Source organism: Sinohyriopsis cumingii, chromosome 15, assembly GCF_028554795.1.
Source record: "Sinohyriopsis cumingii isolate HCF-2022 chromosome 15, ASM2855479v2, whole genome shotgun sequence".
Classification (NCBI taxonomy): Eukaryota; Metazoa; Mollusca; class Bivalvia; order Unionida; family Unionidae; genus Sinohyriopsis; species Sinohyriopsis cumingii.
This window is the reverse complement of record NC_142975.1, coordinates 82,349,500-82,371,474: the sequence shown is the minus strand read 5'-3', so window position 1 is coordinate 82,371,474 and position 21,975 is coordinate 82,349,500. Positions and strand designations below refer to the sequence as shown.

Below are 21,975 nucleotides of genomic sequence, written 5' to 3'. Positions count from 1 at the left end.
TCCACCCTAATTCAGGCATAGATTCTTCGATAATTTGTTTTGTTGTTCAAAACCTTATTTAATTCTAAATTGCATATGAAGAGATGAATATCGACTCGATTATTTTACTATATGAAATGACTGATTGTGATATTAATTAATAACGCCAAAGTGGCTCGATATAATTGCAAACCCTGCCAATGACTATTGCATGACTTTCAAATCATAAATCATGATGAAGCAAGCAACCGTGAATGTGTATTTCTATCAGATGAGCACAACCGTGTGGTAGGCCAATTAAATCCGTTGAGTCCACCATTGTTGTCGTGTGTATGTTATCTATTTGTAAGATCAAAGTAACACAATATATTTACTGATGAGTTTTATACTAATCATCTATACCTATGGTAGTAGATTAAGTTGAGAGAGAGAGAGAGAGAGAGCTGGTGAGTGTGGGTCAAAGAGAGGGAAGATGGATTAAAATTCACGTTTCTATATAATACCAAAACTTACATAGTGCTAGATATTTGAAATGAATTTCCTCCTTAACATCTATAAATGTGTTTTAACCAACTTTTGAACAATTTAGATCAATAAAGGTGGATAGTTTAATCCTTTAAACATCCTGTATTCTGTTAAGCAATATATTTCCTTATAGTGAAAACATGCCTGGTGAAGAAGTCTTACAAAAACGTCAAAGTTCAAGCTGCAAGACCTTGCTACAAAATGGCGGGATATTCTTCACTTAAGAAAAGATATACATAGCGTAAAACTCTCGGCACATATGCATGTCTATTTGATTCATATTAAAATTGTGCTTAATATATAACACAAACTATACCAATAATTAATTCACTTTTCATTATCACCCACATACATAAGTGTCATAAAAGAATAACAGGATTCTAAAAAGGCTTAATGTTTGTACATGAGTATCCAAGGTTTATAGTTGCACTGAGATGCCTGGGTGTTATGTTTTAGTGTTAAAAGGAGATTGAAGATTACTCTATGTTCGTAGTGAACAGTCAATACGACGAATGATCGAATAATGGGAAACAAGAATTCTCAGTCACTAGTAAGTATTAATAATATTAATGACTGTAAAATTTAGATTGAATCTTTTGATACAATTTAGTCACACAACGAAAAATTACTATATGAAGTTAAATCTGCAATATTTACGGGAAAATATACTTCGTATGTAATATTTAGTAAGATCTATCATTATTAATTACATTTTCTTCAGAATACGACTAACTCAGAAGTATGATTTATAATTAAGTTTATATTAAGACCATAATGGCTTACTGGCAACTAGATACAATTAGATGTACACGACACTCAGTGAAACATGTCACAAGTTAGAGACAAGCACATACGAATACTGGGATTTACATCTATATTGGGCATCGTGAATAGTTGTTTTCTTTCATTTCCGTTAACACTTGGTCTGAAATAGTCAAACCAATTCTTATTTTCTTGAACAGTAGAAAATTGATGTCATAATTTAATCACGCAGTAAGTATCAATTTGGGATTTCGATCAAGACAGCCACAGATAATGTCTGTCAACTGAGACGCTGCTTGTTTTTGCTATTTTACTGAATGCGCTAAACCGCATTTAATATATTTTGTAACGTTCCTATTGACAAGACGGTTAAATGCATGCATCGTTGCGTGTTCCATCTACAGCTTAATGCGATACAGTCGATTGAACAGCTTTCTATTGCCGTCACGGCCATGAGCAAAATTCGCCGACTGGCATTTTAGCCAGATAAAATCAATGAAACTCGTATTACTTTACATTTAGAGCAATTTGTACCAGTTTCTTTATTTATAAATAAAATCTTAAAATTTTTGCAATAAATACTTCAGCAGCAGAGGGGGTGAACAGACCGCTTGTTGGAAAGTCCATTTTTGAAAAATTAAGCTTCCTACGAAAATGAAAAAACAAATAAAGCCAATAACGTCAAAGCAAAGCCTCTAACTAACTGAGAATTTCTCTAATTGGGTTAGTTTTTTGTGGTTACTTTATTGTTGTCGTTAGTGTTTTTTTTAAATGTATGTAGATTGCAGCTAGCTTCTGCAAATAAGGTACTAAAACTAGCAACTTACGCAGTTGACGAACACTTTGTTGATATATGTACTGTAACAATTTGGATTCTAAGACTAATTTTTTAAATAATTATTTATTGGTTGTATTCAGATGATTTATTATTATATCATGTAATCTTCTATGTAAGGAAATGATGACGACGACGATGATGATGAGCGGTTAGTTGGATATCAATACGCGAAGGAAATACTTCGAAAAAATATGAGATCTTGAGAGTGGGTTGCAAGATTTTCAAGTGTGATAGCTGCATTAAATAATGAAATTACTCGAACAACTGCGTTGATACCCATTAATATTATCACAAAACAACACATACCAATAGAAGGACATAAATTTTCAAAGCAACCAGTATTCAGTAATGTGACTGTAAGATATTTATATGAACCCAGTGAACTTGAATGCGGTAAAAAATGAGAGCAACATAATATATCTAGAGCATTACAACGCATAACATTTCTGGCGTGGTAAGATCCACGGGTAGACCTGCAATCTACAGATTAGATTGAGCTGCTCCTCAACGTGGATTTGTACGCAATCAGTTACAAGTAATACTGAAGACACACAATTACCACCGCGATCACTTTTGTAAGCTAGCACCCCTACGTCGATTATGCTCAAGACATGTCAGCATTGTATTTTCTCGTGTATGACCAAGACTACTATTAATTCTATCTACGGTAAATCGTCTTGGATTATTAAGAATATGGATCCACAATATTACTGTATTAAAGCTCGCACGATGATTATTAGCTCGTTGTTTTTGCCTCATGATAAATTCAGCATCGAGATCAAAGTCGCGTTTATTTTTTGTCACATTATTTATAACTAATTATTTTCTTACTATATCATTGTCAATAACGTCGCCAGATGTTTATGTGAGGTCTATGACAATTCTTTGCAGCTGAGATGTTCTATTGAATCGAGACATTGCGAGATAAACTAGATGTGACCATTAATTACGATCTTCGACGATCCAGACTCGCGTATCAGAAATAGTTAACCCCTGAGATGAATGAATTGTCATTGCGTATCCTATCGACCACGGAGTTTTGTCCATAGTAACTAAAACAATATCATTTAATACAAGCTTCTGTTTCTCCGTCGAACCGGTATATCAACCGGTATATCATTTGGTCTCTACACTTGCAGAAAATTCGTTGATAGAAGTTTCTAAAATTATTTCAGCCATTACTTGACATTGAATTTTATTCGGTTGTAGTCTGATTCATTTCTTAAACTCTAAGAACATTACATCAAGTGCTCTGTGATCATCGGTTATTTCTTCATAATAATCCACAAAATTCTTTAGCCATTCGTGGGGAGATAATCCAACAAAAGGTGGTGTTTGACCATGATCGTCACACATTATTACATCTGTATATTTTGTTAACAGCCAATCAAGAAATAATTTTTGCGTATTTAGCGACACTGTACATATTTCATCCCAAACAAAAATTCTTGGAATGTATTTCTCGCCCATTCGCTCAGGAGTCCATTTATCGCCCTTCAATCGAAATAGTTTATGATAAGTGCATGGTTTAATACTTGTTTCTCTCATTTCTCTTGCGAGTCTGTGTGTAGGTGTTAATACATTTATATCAACAGAGTATGACGAACTCTGTCTACATAATTCGATCACACGAGTTGTTTTACCACAATCTCCCAGTCCATATAACTCACAAGTGTACCTAATTCAGTTCCATTTGGCAAGAAAACTATTTCTCGACTCATAATCAGTTCGTTCTTTTGCATACCACGGTCGAGCAACGTGGAATGAATTGCCCACTGAACGTAGACACCAAGACACAGTGATCACATTCAAGAGAGCTCTCAAAAATCACTTATTTCGACTGCAAGAACAAACTTAAAGACCTAATAATGTTTCACACCTGAAATATTCTCACCATGTTTTTTTTAAAAAATTCTTTTAATGTTTTTCTAATTTCATGTTGTTTGTTTTTGTAATAATATTATTATGTTTCTTATCTTATAGGTGTTGTCTAATGTTGTAAAGCACTTAGAACTTCTAAAGATTAGGCGATATACAAAGTCCTCATTTCTATTATTATTATCATTATTATTATTATTATTATTATTATATAATATTATTATATCAGGATCTTCTTCAGAATTTAAATTGAAGCTCCCCTCGATTTATTCTTTGATTCGTATAAAATCTCTCCTGTAATCGCTTATTGGGGAATTTTAATTTCTTTCCTAATTCGCAACATCATTTATTGAAACTCCGGTATCCCTGGCCGACTCTTCCCATTTGTTTATATTTTCACGTCGCCGATCCGTTAGACCATTTCCACGAATCGCGTTTCTAAAATATTTGGTTACTCGTTCGGCTACTCAATTTATCTTTGAAAATTTCATCAGCACAAGATCATTAATGTCAGGATTATCTTTGATCGTTGAGATAATTAATAATCTATGCGCTCGTTTTTCGTTCATTGTAGCATCGGTGACACCAGCGACGATGACTTCGTCATTGCGTATGATTTTGAATGTCGACCACACGTGAGATGCACCATCAATGTGAAATTCTTTTTTAGCATTTCAAATACTATTAATCAGAGATTTCGTCTGATCAACCAGATATCGCATCGATAAGTCAGTGGTTCTTTTGTCAAGATCGAATCTGTATTCAGATGGATTAATCGCTGATAATCTCCATATTATAATTAAGACAAGTATTTAAATTACAAGTATGTTTTTCTTGATGTCTGGTAAGTTAACATTTTCTCTTGAGATTACAATGAAAACAAATACTCCGGGCCAACCAAGAACATCACGCATTTCTTTATAAACCATCCTTTAGAATCATTGTGTGCATCAGCATACCAGAGCTAACCACTATGTGAATACTGTTTTGCTGCTAGAAAAAAAACCCCAGTATCTTTCATATTTTGGAATAAAGTCATGATACAAGCATTTATCTGAAGTAAAATCAGCCAGTGCAGGCTCATGCATTGCTGTAGGCGCTGGCAGTGTCATCCTAAAACACTCCTAATCGACGAAGAATAAATATCAACGACGTAATCTGGCGAAATTATGTCTATCGCGGATGATAACGTCGGTTCGTGAACATTTAAAGTTATTTTTATTCTCTTTTTATTATAGACTTTATTCTGTGCTGAAATTCATCGTTGATTTGTTAGATTTGATAATTTACCCTTGGAATGCCTACAACGTGTCAATCAGTATTTCCATCGTCGAGATTTCTATTTGCAAATACAAGATATTTATTTGCTGGTAATCCGCCAAATGACTTTGATCTAATATTGGGCCAGATGTAATATGCTCACAATAGTGCAAGAGCTATTTCTTTTACTGAAATTGCAGTTGGAAAAAGAACATTGAATTTAGGGTTCGTTGAGCTTACTGATATAATCGTGGTTTTCAACGGCTCTGTATTTGTGACGATCTGCTGAAGTAATTCCGTCATTGCTATTTAAATCCCGATTATATAAATTCACTTCGTTGTAGATTTTAACCATCGCGTCAGACTCAGAATCTGATATTGCGCCATCGTTGAGGCGTGACGATATCATTGAAGATAATTTAGAATACGCGTGCGTCGCTGTATGTAATTTTACTACATAATTGCGTAATTTTGCATTCGTGCACGTGAATACATTTTTCGCTATGGGACGCTGAAACACAAAGTGTTACAACTGCTAGAAATTGTGTTACAGCCGAGAAAATTACGCCGGTTCCAGCAATAACAGCAGACGCTGCATAAACCACAACGTCGATAACAACTGCGCGTCTACGATATTTTTTTAAACTTACCTGTATACTCGTCAACGATATGTTTTAGTTTTGTTTGCATTCGTACCTAAAATTATGCACATTTGGAAGGCTCATTATACTTTATTTAGTATTCAATTGATGCGTTTCAGCGACAAATTCCAGACACCACCAGTAAGACGCTGCGGTTAATTTTTTATCAGATGATTTCAGTATAAATGTTTCTTCGTCTCCTCTATTTAACACAATCGACATGGTTCCAGAAAACTTATCGGTTGAATGACGTCAGGAATACGTAGTGTATATATTAAATGTTATAGTACTGAACACAGACAAGCTATACACACCAGTGACTTCCGCGGTATGTTTGATATTGTTATTTTGCTGTGACCATGTTGTGAATCCTGATGACACCGTGTATGCGTTGTTGGTAATCAGTTTGTGTGGAATTTTAATCAGATTAATTGTTTTAACGATATCGGGAATCCCACTTGTGAAATCTTCGAGTTTTTATTATCTAATCGTTTCAATATCTGAAAATAATGTTTTAATACCATCGAGTTTTCTGTTAATACGAGAGAGTTTCACGTCAACAGTCAACCGGTTGCCAAAGAAATCATTTGCAATTTTATTGAGTCTTTGAAAATTTATACGAGTATTCATAAACATATTTACGTGAACGTCATACTCGGCATTATAGTTATTGTCTACATACTTTTTTGTTGCGGCATCTTCATCATATGTTGGATCTGATAAAATAACGTTTTTATTTCTATTCATGCTGAGTTCACCTTTCATTGTATCGCCAGTGGTTCGCAAACAATTAACAACACTTTGTGCAATTTCATTTCTAATAGTTGCAATTGATATATTCGAGTCTCTGATTTTACCACCGTCAGTAATACTGGAATATTATCCGTGGTAGCACTTTGTCATTCCATTTGATATTACTTGTTTTTAACACACCGTATTTATCCTGAAAAACAACAACTTCATCTCGATCAACTCCAGAGAGGTTCCTAATAGCAGCGAGTTCATCTTTAGTCACGTAATTTGACAAATCTACGTCGTCGAAATTTTTCTTACCTTTGAACTGTTAACCATGACAACAATGATTTACCACCTGAATCAATTAAAGACAGCAATTTCTATTCTTCATCAATCGATGGAGTCATTACCGGCTTCCACAATGAAAGTTTTGCTTGTATTACTTTACTAGCATCAACTCCTGCAATATCCTCTCGCCAGATAGCTTCATTATCACCACCTTTTCTAACGAGCACAACAGTGTGTTTAGCCCCGAAGATAACTTTTCTAACATTTCTGCAAAATCCACAAATGTGGGATAGTGGAACCGCGCATGGAAATCGTCCACGATTACCAAAAACTAGCAGAGATGACTGGTGAAGCAGGAATACCAATACCAAAAAATACAATACAATGTCGGGAGGTCGTCTTCTTTTAGAGGATAATATGTATAATAAAGATGTTTAAGCGTATATGCGATCCAGCGTTCGCGATGGACGCACTAGTCCTTAAAGATGAATCGGTAAGTGACAATCAAGTTTATTGGTATGACGCACGACAACCAAATCAGCGTGGAAGAATTGAATTACAAGTTCATTATACGAGTAGATATTTTCTACTCGTTGTGGCTTTTATTGTGGTGGAAGGTGATATTATTAAAACGGATGATACGATGATAATTGTATCATTGGTTTTTGTCAATAATGTTATTATGGCACTGTGTGACAGTGCTACGTATATGATTGATGAAAACAATATCGAAACGATTCATAAAGACGTTCATGTTTTTCAACAATAATAGATTTAGCAAGATACTTTGGTCATTATACGAGATTAGCTGGTCCGACAATGATGTCTGCCAAAGATGATTCTGACGACGCCATTTATGATCAATCTATAATAAGACAACCAAAAAAGCTGCTGGTAGTTAAGATACTGATGCAAAAACTATCCTAATCAGAATTAAATTGCAGGATTTGCAAAACTTCGACTTGCGTTGATGGGTAATCGTGGACGATTTCCATGCGCGGTTCCACTATCCCACATTTGTGGATTTTGCAGAAATGTTAGAATACTTCTAACCCTAAGTGCGTGCATTCTCATTGTCTCTCTACTTTTAGTTTAATCTAGATCTCTCGGGAACAATGAGACTTGAAAAACTTTGATGCCAATGAAGTTAATTCTTCATGACGGGCAATTACTTATAATTTTTGTCCAATTCAAATGCTCTTCTTTCGTGGCAAAAGTGTCGAACTATTCGTGATTTACGATAATAAAAAACATATTCTATGGTATTAACTTTTTATCATTGGAAGAACATGAAAAATATGAATTACTTTTAAAAATATTAAATTTAATTTAATTTATTGATCATCTTGCTCTCGGCTCTAAATGTCACAAGGAGTAAGATTAAAACTGATTTGCATCATACAACTTCCAAAATTTCATGCGAAATAAAACTAAAGTCACATTTTAGCTGACGCTATTCTTGAAAGATTCAATCAAATATTTGTTTATTTTTTCAGGTTGACAAATGGCTACTGTTTTCCTCAAAACCATCTCACATACGTGGTCTGAAATATTCTAACAGCCACCACGTCTACACAAATGATTTGTCCAGATTAAGCAATATACCCGGTCCTGGACATTCGAATGGAAGGAAATACTATATCCTATGGTCAAAGGACATAATTAAAGCGGACATTGTTGCTAAATGGGTAAGTCGCAGGCGACGCACTAATTGCTTAATTGGTTCTTGTTTAAAATCCAAGATGAAACTATTTTCCACCATTGTTTCATTGTGGTGTTTCTCGTGCTTGCGTGTCTCTCCAATATGGCATTTCGTTTTTCTTAATCTTTCAGGAGAAGACGAAGTCACAGTTTGGAATTCAAAAAAACGGAAAGAAAGATATATAGATGCAAACGTCACAAACTTCTTTTTTTTCTCACAAACGATAATTTCTGTCTTGGCATTATGGTATTGTGGTTTGCATACAAGATTTACTTCCCTCCGAAACTGAATAGCTTAACAGCTTAACAGTATGTCAGTCTTCTCACATCCAAAACGGACTTGCTCCAAAGAGTAAAAATGAGCAATATTAAATTTTGCAAACACAAGTGTTGACACAGATTTTGACTAGTTTAAATTATAATCAAGGTTTGTATTAGAATGATCCTCGTATGCCATGAAAAGAAACAAATTAGTGGGCCACGTGTTTGGAACTGTTTTGTTACTTTTAACGTACAGACGTGTCCTCAGAGCTGGTCGGCGTAGGGATAACATCCAAAAATGGAATAGTAAATCACCTGATAGCAGAGTCACTTATTTAGTGAATATGGCGAAGCGCGATATAGAGGTGCAAGAGGATGTAACCTTTCCATTAGGGAAAATCCAGAAAGTGCTTGTAAGACTAAAGGACGAGTAGTTGATCTCATGTATTCAGGCCCTGATGACATGCCTTAATCTGCTGTTGAAAATGCCATCAGTAACGGAGGAAATGCTAAGTTGTCAGTGAAAAGTCATAGAGTATGCTAAATATAGAATTATAGTTGTGTGTGTATAAGTGTTATGTGCGTATGACCGAGCAACAGCACGGCCGGGCGAAACAGTGATTCATTCATTAAGAATATGTTATTCAAGAACTTGCTCAAACTTATTATACCATTAAGTTTTAGGATGACAAGCATAAAGATATCTAGAATTGCTTAATTTGCCGTTGCATTAGTTATTTTTAACAATAAATGTCATTAGTTTTTTTCATCTAATTTGGAAAGGGCCATCTTCATCGTCACAAGTAATGCTTTATGATATATGAATCTCATAATTTGTAGATAGGACAAATAGTGAACAAAAAGCCATTGAAACACTTGGTGGAAGCGTTGACTAAGGGGCTCAACAATGACCTAGCAAAGACAAGGGCCGTCTACCGTTGGCTGACGACACAAGCAATGAGAACAACTAAGAGATATTTGACCAAAGTAAACAAGAATACTGCCCAGTATCTTCTCCAGTTGGTAGAAAATCAGTTAACATATGCCCAGCTATTTAGCATACTGTGTGGGTAAGTCTAACGTGCCATACTAGCTACATCAACTATAACTTGTGTTTCCCACTTATAAAATTGAATAGGTCACAGAAGAAAGATGCTGCCGTGGCGTGGATTGTTTAGATGTTGTGATTAATGTTTCCTATTTCTCTCCGAAATTAATGCAGTTTTCAAACTCTTCAATTATCATTATTATTATTACTGAATTTTCTTTTTGACTGATGATTTGGTCTTATTAACATTTCCTTTAGCGTTCTATGTTCCATTTAAACATCCGTTTGTTACCTTTCGGAGTTGACATTGCTTAATGTTATGAACAGATGCATAGGTGAAACTTGCACTCTTTCCCTCCGGAAATACATGCAACAAATTTAGTGTAACTTATCTGCTGCTTATTCTTATGTGCATGTGTGTGTGTGCGTGTGTGTGAGTGTGTGTGTGTGTGTGTGTGTGTGTGTGTGTGTGTGTGTGTGTGAGGGAAGGAGAAAGAAGGCATAACAAGTCTAAAATAATATAAACAATTACATCAGAACAGTTGAACAAAACTGAATATGAACTAATTCAGTCATCATTTCTTAACATAATGTTGGCAAAATCATCGTATCAACTATATTCTGCAGAAGACCTAATGGTGAACTTACTTAATATCTTTGCAAAAAAAAGACAGGGAAATAGCCTTCCCAGATTGCTGAACAAGACTGGCTTCCAATGTTTTGAAATTAGATTTCCTTTTGTAAAGGATAATCTAAAAGTAGAAATAAATTTGAAGATCTGACTATTGCTGAATAATCCATCTGAGGTCGTTTTTTGTACTAAAAATTAATCTATTCCCAAGATGCACTCTTGTATATAAAATATTATCTTTATTTAATCGGATAATTGTTATAATGTATAGATGTGCTACGACTGTATCGACACAAACCAGGGAAGAGAAAGAAGCAAAACAACGAATTTGGTAAAAACATAAAAAACAATTTAATCATCAAACTTTTCAATGAAAATGTGAATGAAACTTACAGTATTAAGAGGTGAATCCGAAACAGTCTTGATACAATTCTATGAAAGTCGAAAATAATGAACAGTTACGTTTAAATTTCTAAACCGGAAATGTACGAATCGTGACGTTGCCAAGACGACGTTGTCCAGAACTCCTTTAAATAATTCTAAATAATATTATTGACTAAATAATGAGCACTTTTTATTTCCAAGGAACTGTCCAAAAAAGTTTTTCTTCTCGAATAATATATTAGTACAACACAAAACACGTCTGCAGAATTACAACAGAAACATAACAAGTGAGGATTCACAAAATTGAAATGAATCTGATTGCCCAGTTCATTCCTTATACACACCTTTAGTTCTACTATATTTCACAATATACACAACGTGACGGATCATACTACTCACTTTGCCTCGAACTTTCCTACTAAGGTGATCTAGTCCATCCAATGGGAAGCTACTAAATTTTTCTAGACTCATCTAAACCCCAGCAGGCAATGAATATGTAAGCCAAACTAGTCATTAATACTATTATTAGTACTTGTCAACACATATGTAAACATACATATACGTATATATTCTATATAATTGTTACAGTCTTAACAGACTCATGTCACATAAGGAAAATCGAACTTAAGATATGCTGTACAATGTACAGCCAGGAATAAAAGTGGCCACTCGTGGACCAGGAATTAAAACATATATATATATATATATATATATATATATATATATATATATATATATATATATATATATATATATATATATATATATAAAACCTGCCTTCATAAGAAAAAGAAAGATTTATGCAATAAAGTTTTCTTTTTCGATATGAATCAAACGCACACATGATAATAACTATGAAATTACATGGGAAGATAGATGACGAATGTCCAAACATTTAACATAATAAAGCAATACAAAACTGCTATATACGTGATATTCCGCTATTAGATCATCCCTTGATGTGCAGACTATATCGATTTTGTATTCTTGCATCGTCAAACTCCATCTCAACAAGCTTTCATGTTTCTGTTTTCATTTTGTTCATAAAAATGAGGGGTTTGTGATCACTGCTTACAATAATCGGAGAAGAAGCAGAATTAATATACACTTCAAATTGTTGTAAAGTTAAACTGAACCAAAGACTCCTCAATGGTGGAATAATTTCTCTGGTGCTTATTTAAGTTTTCAGAGAAATATCACACTGGATAATCCATACCATTTTTATTTGCCTGAAGTAATACGCCACAATCCTCTAAATCACTTGTATCAGCAGAAATCTTAAACGATGGGTTGAAATCTGCAGCTGAAAGAGCTGGTGCACTTTTAAGTATGGACTTTATTTTATCGAAGACCTCCTGTCATTTGGCAGACCAATAACATTTGGTTTTCTTAATAACAAATTAGTCAGGAGGTCAGCAATTATGGAAACAGTTGAGAGAAATATCCCATAAAATCCAACCATACTAAAAAATCGCATCAGTTGCTATTTACTGATAGGCACAAGGAATTCATAGATACCTTTAACCTTATATTCTACAAGCTTAACTTGACTATGTCCCATAATATGCCCTTAAATGTGACACAAGCTTGGCAAAACTCACTTTGGCTTAAATTATCTGTCAAAATTTGCCTCACTTAAGCGAACGAAGAATGTACGGATGGTTTCCAGATGATCCTTCCAAGAATTGCTGTCAATAATTTTGTCATCGATGTATGCATCACAACTATCTATACGAGATGTTATCATGTTCATTAAACTCTGGAACGTAGAGAAGCATTTTTCATACCAAATAGCTTCATTTGGCACTGACAAAGTCCACCTGGAGTTGCTCCCTCAGTAAGTGGAATCTGGGAAGTTCCTTTTAACAGGTCAAACTTGGTGACATATTTTGCTTTTTCATTTCTGACAATGCAGTCATCAACCCTTTGTATTGGAAATGAATGTTTCGGTGACACTGTTCACTTTTCTGCATTTAAAAACAGAGACATAAACAAATAAATTGATCTCTGAGTCGTATGTTAAAAGCATATTTCATGTCCAAAACTTCAATGGTCCACGGACAGTATGTCAGAAAACAAGTTCAAGAGGACGAAATCCAAGTGACTCTTTAACTGACTCCCTTACAACAAACAACAACAAGCTAATACCTTCATCTTCAGTGTTTCTGTTGTCAAAGCAATATGACCTTATCATATTCTTCAATGTCTGATGAAATCTTTCCCACGCCCTCTGGCTTTCAGGGTGATACGCAGAGGGCTAGTTCTGTTGAATACCTAATTCATACATAACTTGTTAGATGATTCCTGACATAAAATTAGAACCTTAATTATATTGGACGGTCTTCGAAAGGCAAAAAAATGAAAGGAACTTTATTAAAGCTTAGCCTTAACAGTCCGCAAAACTTTGAAACCTTTGTCGACGCACAAATTATGGTCAACAAGTTTTGGTTGTCTAAATTGCTTTTAGGTGAGGGACTTAGGCAGTCTACCATTGTTCTAGTAAATGGTTCGTCAACTGCAGGAATTTGTTGTAAATGAGCCTGATGTATCTTTTGGTTAGGTTTTACTACAATTCGACAAGTTTGACAAGATCTACCGTATCTAACTATAACAGTTTTAATGTTCGGCCATTACAAATAATGCAAGATCTTGTGGTATGTATTAGTGACTTCCAAATGACAAGTGTGTTTCAAGGACTAATTTAAAATTTCCTATCTATATGACTTAGTACCACAATTTGACGGATAGCTCACTAATCACTCGGTATCAGTGGGTACCTCAGATAGTCTCCATTTTCTCATAATCACCCCATTTTTTTAGAAAAAATAGCAAGGCGGTACCTATGTGGAGTCAGCTTAGCTAATAGTCCCTAAAACGAACAGGAGATCTCAGGGTAATATTTCTGTAAGATGACATGTGATTGTCGTTTATCACCTGATAATAAATAAATAATGAGCAGCAAAAAGATCAATACCTTTTGATTGATCAGTAACAGGAGCAAAAGTGACCTCATGAAAAGCCTTACCAATACATGTATCAGACAAAGTAACAATTTCCTGATCAACATCATTTCAAAAGCTCTTGTTGCCCTAGCTCTAGTAACTGCACAATCAGGATATAAATCAGGAATATTATTTTCAATAGGATCCTGTTTTTGACCTCCGCAAGGTTTGTCAGTCGCAAGTGGTTTAACTAAAACCTTATATCCAGCTACGTCACTGCTACAATAAATTAACACCCTCAGCAGACAAAGAAATCACAGCACAAACAGTCGCTGGTTCAGAAACAATTATGTTGATGAATTTGAAACGCACTCTATCCCGTGAATAAGTTCATTTTCAGAAGAAGATGACTTCTCGGACATAGGCAAAGTACCTGATAAAAAAGACTCTGAGTAGCTCCTGTGTCCTTTAATACTTTAAAAGGCATACGGTTGGTCAAATCACCAATAAATGATATAGAACCTATTGACATGAATGGTTCGTAATTCTCCACAATAGAATCAGAGTGAGGGTTGTTTGACAAAAAATGTATTGTTTCCAATACATAACCATAACCTTGACCTATTAGAAACAAGGCATTTGGGTCTGCGCTCTCTTTATCCTGTTGTTTATTGTTTTTTAGCTTAAAGCCATCATAAATAACATGCGGTATTTTCTTACAATAAGTGCTCATAGGAAATGGTAAGGATTTCTCAACAGTCTTATCAGACGCTGGGTTCTTATTAGTTGCACCAGATTAAAATATGTAAGTACACGCTAGAGGCTGGTTTGGTTCTTACTAACCATCAGCTGAGAGGAAAACTTATTAAAAGAAAAAACTTTGTGAGCCAATGAATATTCATCACTGTACTAGCAGCGTTTACTACAGTATATATCCCGTATTCATCAAGGTACATTTTGATGTCAATCTTGGCCCAGATCTTTAAATGTCAGGCTAGTATGAATTCCCTAAATTCGTCATAATTGTTATCAATCATTTTAGATACACTCCACCTGTCAAATAGTTGTTCTTACTCCCTAGCAAACTCAACCCGTTAAGATACATTCCTTCAGCAAACCATTGTCGGCACTTGCTTCTACTGACAGTGAAGTATAAAGTTCATTAAGTACGAGCAAAGTTCATTAAGTACGCTCTCTAATAATAAATACCAGTGCTTCTTATCTATTTTACATTCTCGGCCATTTTTCAAAATGTGAAAAATATCAATCTCAATATTTTTCTTTAAAAGGACCAATATGTTATTATTTGTAACATCACATTCTGAATATTCATGAGTGGGTGTTTTCTTCTTGCTAGCTCTAATTATTTTAATTTAATTGCAATTCCATCTCACTTTTTTCTTTTGTATTTGCAATTTCATTTGCATCTCTTTTCTTTAAGTATCTGCCTCTCTGTATTTTCTTTCATTTGCACCTGTCTCTTTATCGTGCGTTTTCATTTCATTTCCATTTTGTTTTCGTGTTTTTTGAATTTGTCTCGCTCTTTCCTCTTTTGCAAGCTCAAGCTTTCGTAACTTTCATTTAATTCTTGAATTTTAATTTCAATTCCATAACTTGCAAGTTCGAGTAAGATGAACACTCTCTAATCACACCAAAAAACGCTCTTATCGACACTTTTTTCCTACCATTGAAGCAAAATATTTTAGATTTCTTGTTTTAACAAAGATGGATTTGTCTCCGATAAATCATAGTGTCTGGCAAGTGGGACCAATTCAATCTTTGTCAAGGACTTTAACAGTTCCTGGGTAGGATTTAAAAACAACTCTCCATTTAGATTACAGCTTGTTGTAAAATCATAAAAGCAGGGATAGAAAAATATTGAAAATAAATTTGAATTTCACAATACCTTTAATTTCTCTGAAATAGTTCTAAAATTTACATCCCGTAAGGATCTTCAATTTCTGTTATGACTATATGGTCATAAACTAAGTAACAAGAAGAGGCAAAAGCAATGAAGAGTTCTGTAATATTGTGTACAATTTGCAGTCATGAATAAAAATTACCAAAATTAGAAAAATTATCGACCTTTAGTTACAAAACATGTTGACAACATAATACAAACCTAATGCGCTGTACTTCATATACAGGAAGTTCTTAGCTATCTTAAAGAATGGCATTTTGATAATAAGCGTAACGGAAATCATAGGGAATCTCCGATTATAAGGCAGACCTAGCCCACGTACGACTGTTAATTCCACTTGATATTGATTTATTTGGAGCATGAGGAGGATGTAGCTTTATATTATTAATCAACTCAAAATAAGTTCGCTATTGGTGACGGTGCTAGTCTTCTGTAAAATATGCTATATTAACTCATTCATATCATCATGAAGTCAAAATGATAATTTCAGAATGGTTGGTGTGCCTTGTGTCGTCATTTCCGGTTTTGCTAAAGGATCAACATATGAAGTTGGCGAGAAGATCACCAGAAAACATAGAGCAGAATGGAATGCTGTTCTGATAAACAATATGTGGTGCTTAGTCGATCCATTCTGGGGAGCCCGTGAGATGGTGGGAAAATCGAGAACAGAAATTAAATATTCTTTCATTGATTATTACTTTCTAACCGATCCAAAGCACTTTATTTACACCCATTTCCCAGAGATTCCGGAATGGCAACTTCTTGAAAAACCTATTTCACTGAAGGAATTTGAAAGGCAAGTATGCTTGAAGGAGAGATTTTTTAAACTTGATATGAAACCCCCAGAAGGCTCTTTGTGTTGTCTTGAGACATTAGTCGGTGATGTATCTTTTGTGTTTGGACTGAATCCCCACAGATCAAAACAGCAAACGTTTCAATGCTATGTAACAGGAATAAAGCCAAACAAAACGCAAAACACAAATGATATGAAGAAGAAAAATGACGATAGTAGTAGCAACAGAAACAACAGTAGCACCATGCCATTTCCAGCAGCGAACGTTAACATAACATTAGGCGAAGAAAATGATGAAACAAATCTAAATATCAGGATAAGATTTCAAGAAGTTGGCGAATACAAGGTCGAAATTGTTGGAAAAGAGGGGAAAGTCAATGAAACTGGCAAAGGATTTGATAAGATTGCCATTTTTAGAGTTCACGTAAAGAAGATCAATCAAAACAATGCCTTGCAGGACGATGACATCAAATTGGTCTCGATCGGTACGCATCGAAAGGAAGAACAGCCACAGAGTGATCTGGCTAAGACATATATACATACAAAGCTAGTGGAAAAGGCGAAAGCTGCTGGAGAAGAGATGAAGAAAAACGCGCAAATGGCCAATGCAAGAGACAAATTGAGACAAGGTTAGTATATAATATAATTCTACATTTCAATCGAATGCTAATGCGGCCTCAATATCAATAGGGGCTGAATGGTTATCTGTTTCTGTTATGTAAAAAGTCTGGTTATTTTTCATCCACTGCACAAGTATTAGAGCAGTCCAAGTGTTAGTTAAGGGGGGGGGGGGCAGTATTTTAGGTGGAGCCCACCAGAGAGTCTGAACGAACCTATGAAAACTGCATGGGTGAGCACTTACATATTCGCGTTTAAAATTAATGAATTTTTCTTTTGATAAAACTTGTAATGCACATTAAAGTTTTAGAAACTTGTACGATGCTTATTTAACGGTATAGCTGCTGGCTTGATTTTGATATTTAAGTTGCAGGAAATCCAAGAAGCCGGGAGAGACAACTGTTTCAAGACTGCCATCAAATTAACATCTACAATGTCTGAGAGTAGAATATGCAGATTGCAGAGGTTCAGTGCAGTGTTGCATGTTGTTGTTTATTGATACCTACATAATGTTTGTGTGGCATACAAGAATTTCACTTGCAGTTACCACACCATTTCCTTGCTCCCCTTTCCCCTCACTCCAAAATAAAGGGAGAGAATGTGATACCAGGTGAGAGTACACAAACAAATATGTATCGCATTACATCGATAGAGACGAAAGCCGAAGGGTTTGCAAAACAACACAAGTTAATATCAGAACCTGAATTAATAATAGATAAAATTAACACCAAATTTTCCGAACAGTGAGTTAACCATTTTTTCTGATTATTTCTATAACTTACCATATCAAGAAAGGTTATCAATCAATAAAATGCGTAAGCTGTCATATTTATTATGAGACATACTTCCTGATGCTTTTTATTACGAAATTGCATGAACTACATCCATTATGGAGACATGTGTTAGTAGATATCATGGTTTGTTTTAAACATATTTTTGTGGTGGGGTTTTATTTTTATAACGGTACTCTGGGCAGTTTTCAGTTATGGTTTTAGGCTTTTGGAACCTATTGCCGTCATGTATCAGAGCTGAAGTTTAGATAATAATTAAGTTAAAGAAATAACTTGAAAATCGGAGTACATTACGGTTCAACGTTTACGGTAAACACTTAACAGTGTGTGAAATTAGTGTGATGATTTTGTAATAAAATATATTTCAGCCATTCACAATGCAATGAAAAGCAAAAAACTTGATCAGCTGGAATCAGCGGTGGGAGATGCCATAGAAAAAGGCTACACGGCGGAGCTGGGTGGAGAAATTGCGGAAGCTATAGATAGGATGAAGCGTATTCAGAAACTCATGCAAGGAGTACAAGATCTGAACCAAAAAACTATAGCCGAGATACGCTCCTATTCCAAACCTCCGGCAGAGGTGTACAAAGTGATGAAAGCAACCCTTCTTCTGCTAGGGAATAATGAAGACGAAACAATAGTAAAACCATATAAAAAACCCACTTATTTCTACCTCCTCTTCTTATTTTTTTCTTGTTGTTGTTTTACCATGCTTACCTTTATCATCGTCACGTGAAACTGCTATCTTTAATTTCAGAGTTGTATACGTCGTCGATATCATCATTATCATCGTCGTTGTCGTCGCGGAAACTGTACTGATTTAAACGAAGTTGTCCACACTTAGTAGGAAGCTGATTATGTAATTTTTATGCCTTTTCTATATTTCATCACTGTTGATGACGGAAGTATTATTATTATTATTATTATTATTATTATTATTATTTATCATAGGACTGGAAAAATGTCCAAGCACTGATAGGCAAAACTGGAAAGATATCACTCAAAAGGAGAGTCACAGAGTTTGATATAGAAAGCATCACGCTAGATGTCGCTCTCAGAAGCAAACAGATACTAGAAGGCACTAAATTTGAGACTGTCTGTGTTACGAGTTCGGGAGCCGCATCATTCTTTATCTGGGTAAAAGAATGGCGTCATAATTCGAATTCGGAACAATTATTTATACAGCATTTGCGTCAAAGTTTGCATTCATATAGGGAGAGAAACGTAAAGATATAATTTAATATCACTTACGTTTAATCGAAGATCCAAATATAAACTTAGTATTATTTCTATTTGTGTTATTTCTTGTTATTTCTATTCACATCTTTAATAAGCGAAGCTGAATAACATTTTTCATTCCAAACACGAACCAGTCAGATAACAATCACAAACACTTACAAGACGCTTGACCTTAATGCATAACGATTATTCAAAAGCTATACCAAGACAGTTGTATTTATACTTATGACTACATGCAGTCGTTGGATTAAAAGTGACATTTTGTAACAATTTATTATCTTTGTTAGGGAGAGATGTATTAAGATGGATTCACCCAGGGCAAGTCATGTTCCATGAGGGCCAAGCTCAAGAGGAAAATGACATGTCGTGCGTGAACCAATCTTCATATCTCCTACTAACAGTTACACTACATTTTTCATTATGCCTTGTCGTAACTTTGTATTTTTTAATGGAGTTTTCTTAATGAAAGCTCCCGTTCAGTAAGCACACCTGAATACAATTTTCGCAGGGCAGCATCCAATTCAAAGTGAATATCCTCCAGGAAGTCAACATTTTGTCGTCCACGTTCCCTTAAATCATCTCTAAATCACTTAACTGCGACCGCTATATATTTCTTTATGTTCATCGAATACTTCTTTGTCGAACTTTCATTTATTTCATCCTCATTTGGAAAGCAAACACGGCTGTACGTTGCCGTCGTTCTTATGTGCTTGTCAATACATACTGGAAACAATAAAGAGGGACAACACAAATATAATTTCGTGGTGGGTTCCATGTGGACACTTTAAAATAATGTTTGCATGAGATAGGGACAATGATTAGTTCCAGTTAGATCGGGCCTAAGATTACTTGGCTCCCTGGGCGAACTATGACTTTTGCGACCCTCCTCCTGCCCCCCTCCGCCGGAAATTAAATTCACTTTGGTCTAATGTGGAACCACTTAAATCCTGGTCCCCCAATCGCCTTCATGGTTGTGCCGACTCTGGTTCCCTGGCATGTCACATTATGCGCGCAAATAATTGAAATTTAACTTTCATGAGGTACTTTAACACAATTTATTTTTTATATTCAATTTTTTCAGTTTTAGTTGACACTATTTGCAGCGTCTTTTATTGTGCCTTTGCGTTGCTTTACCGAACATAAATGTACGCCTATAATGCACTAATTTTGTCATTCGTGTAGTAATTTTGCTTGAAATAAATATCAAGCTGTACTGTTATTAGCTGACTGTTTATGTTTAGCAACAGTAGTATAACATTTCTCTTCTTGTACAAATGAATACCATAAAATGAAAACCATTCAAATCAATATTTTCATTACTTTCCAATTTAGTCTTATTGTTCACGAAAGAAAGACTTAAGTGCTCCTTTAAACTATTTGGTCAACCTAATTACCTATTTTTACTAACGGTCAGCAAATGGTCAATTGTCTAAAATTGGCGCTACCTCTGTTTTTAATCATTCTCGAATTCAATCTGATAATTTCTTCTTTTTTGCAGGTGACTGGAATCATATCTGAAATGGAACAAAAACATGCCAACAACGTTGCATCAACTATCCCTAGAATTACCAAGTCGTAAACGGACTATTCTGGAGGAAGCAAACAAGTGAACATAGAACGTTTGAAGCAAAATCACCTCCCTGTAGTTCAAATTTAAAGTTTCTAGTTATCACCAAATTAAACTACAATCATAGGGTAAACTCCAAAAGACCAGATTGGAGCAAATTGGTTTAGCTCAAAACTGGAAAGAGAGTACAGGAAAAGGAAGAACAGATAATCAATAAAATTATCTAAGGCTTCAAATAATTTGGCTTGATTTGAAATGTTCCGTACTTAATTATCATATATATATATATATATATATATATATATATATATATATATATATATATATATATATATATATATATATATACATCGCAACTGTTATATTTTAAGGTCTTCTTTCTCAACATACTGTAGTTTATCCAGGTAAATACATGACGTAAATTGCAATTTTACATGCTGTCATCTGCAAGGTTTTCTGTTCCATGTAGAGAGACCGATGGATACATCCACTGTTCTTTGGGAAGAAGAGACAAGAACTAGAATCTAATTCAGTGAATTGTGTTTTTATTGTACAACATGGCGGTAGAAGAAGAGAGAATGAAAATCGGAACACCATCCGCCACTCCAGTGACTTCTTTTATGATGCAGTCCGTTGCCGCGAAATTTCTCCAATCCAACAATTGTATTTGCTTCTGCAATTAAGTTTTGATATGTTCCCGAGATTACGTTGACAGCAGACATGTTGGATTACAAATGATGACTTTAATAAAGGTTATTATAATTTTAGAATGCATGGTGTGTAATGGACATTATTTGAATCTGATGGTAATATTATAACAGAAATCAATTAAAAGTGGCGTGAAACAAAAATTCTTGTCGATGTTTATATCGGTATAATAGGTATGCTGATATATTTTCAGCATGACATGATGCAAATAGTATGTATATATGTATGCATGTATGTATGTAGGTAGGTATGGTGTGTGTGTGTGTGTGTGCGTGGATGGATGTACACACGTATGCATGCATTACATTAACACGTTTAGTTATCACGTAAACGAAATATTGTCTAATATTAACCAATGACAGAACTGTTTTGCATAGGAAGCAAATTTGATTGTAAATTGAATTTCTGTGTTGTTGTTTTGCTGTTGTTTCTTGTTGTTTGTTTGTTGTTGTTTTTTTTTTGTCA

General features: G+C 34.8%; 1 protein-coding gene across 1 annotated transcript; it reads left to right on the top strand.

Annotated features, from left to right (window-relative positions):
* The first annotated feature begins 1,004 nt into the window (after window positions 1-1,004).
* Window positions 1,005-21,653, top strand: LOC149782193 (uncharacterized). Its single transcript, XM_089934850.1, has 7 exons — window positions 1,005-1,054; window positions 8,403-8,594; window positions 9,709-9,938; window positions 16,285-17,216; window positions 18,365-18,636; window positions 18,948-19,133; window positions 20,734-21,653. Exons 1-7 carry the CDS (start codon window positions 1,028-1,030, stop codon window positions 20,812-20,814), a joined length of 1,920 nt encoding a protein of 639 aa, XP_089790976.1. The 5' UTR covers window positions 1,005-1,027; the 3' UTR covers window positions 20,815-21,653.
* Window positions 21,654-21,975: the final 322 nt, after the last annotated feature.

Coding starts and splice junctions, on each gene's coding strand:
- LOC149782193 (XM_089934850.1), top strand. CDS start 1,028: ATGGGAAACAAGAATTCTCAGTCACTA. Junction 8,595..9,708: donor CGGACATTGTTGCTAAATGG/GTAAGTCGCAGG, acceptor CATAATTTGTAG/ATAGGACAAATAGTGAACAA. Junction 19,134..20,733: donor CCGCATCATTCTTTATCTGG/GTAAAAGAATGG, acceptor TCTTTTTTGCAG/GTGACTGGAATCATATCTGA.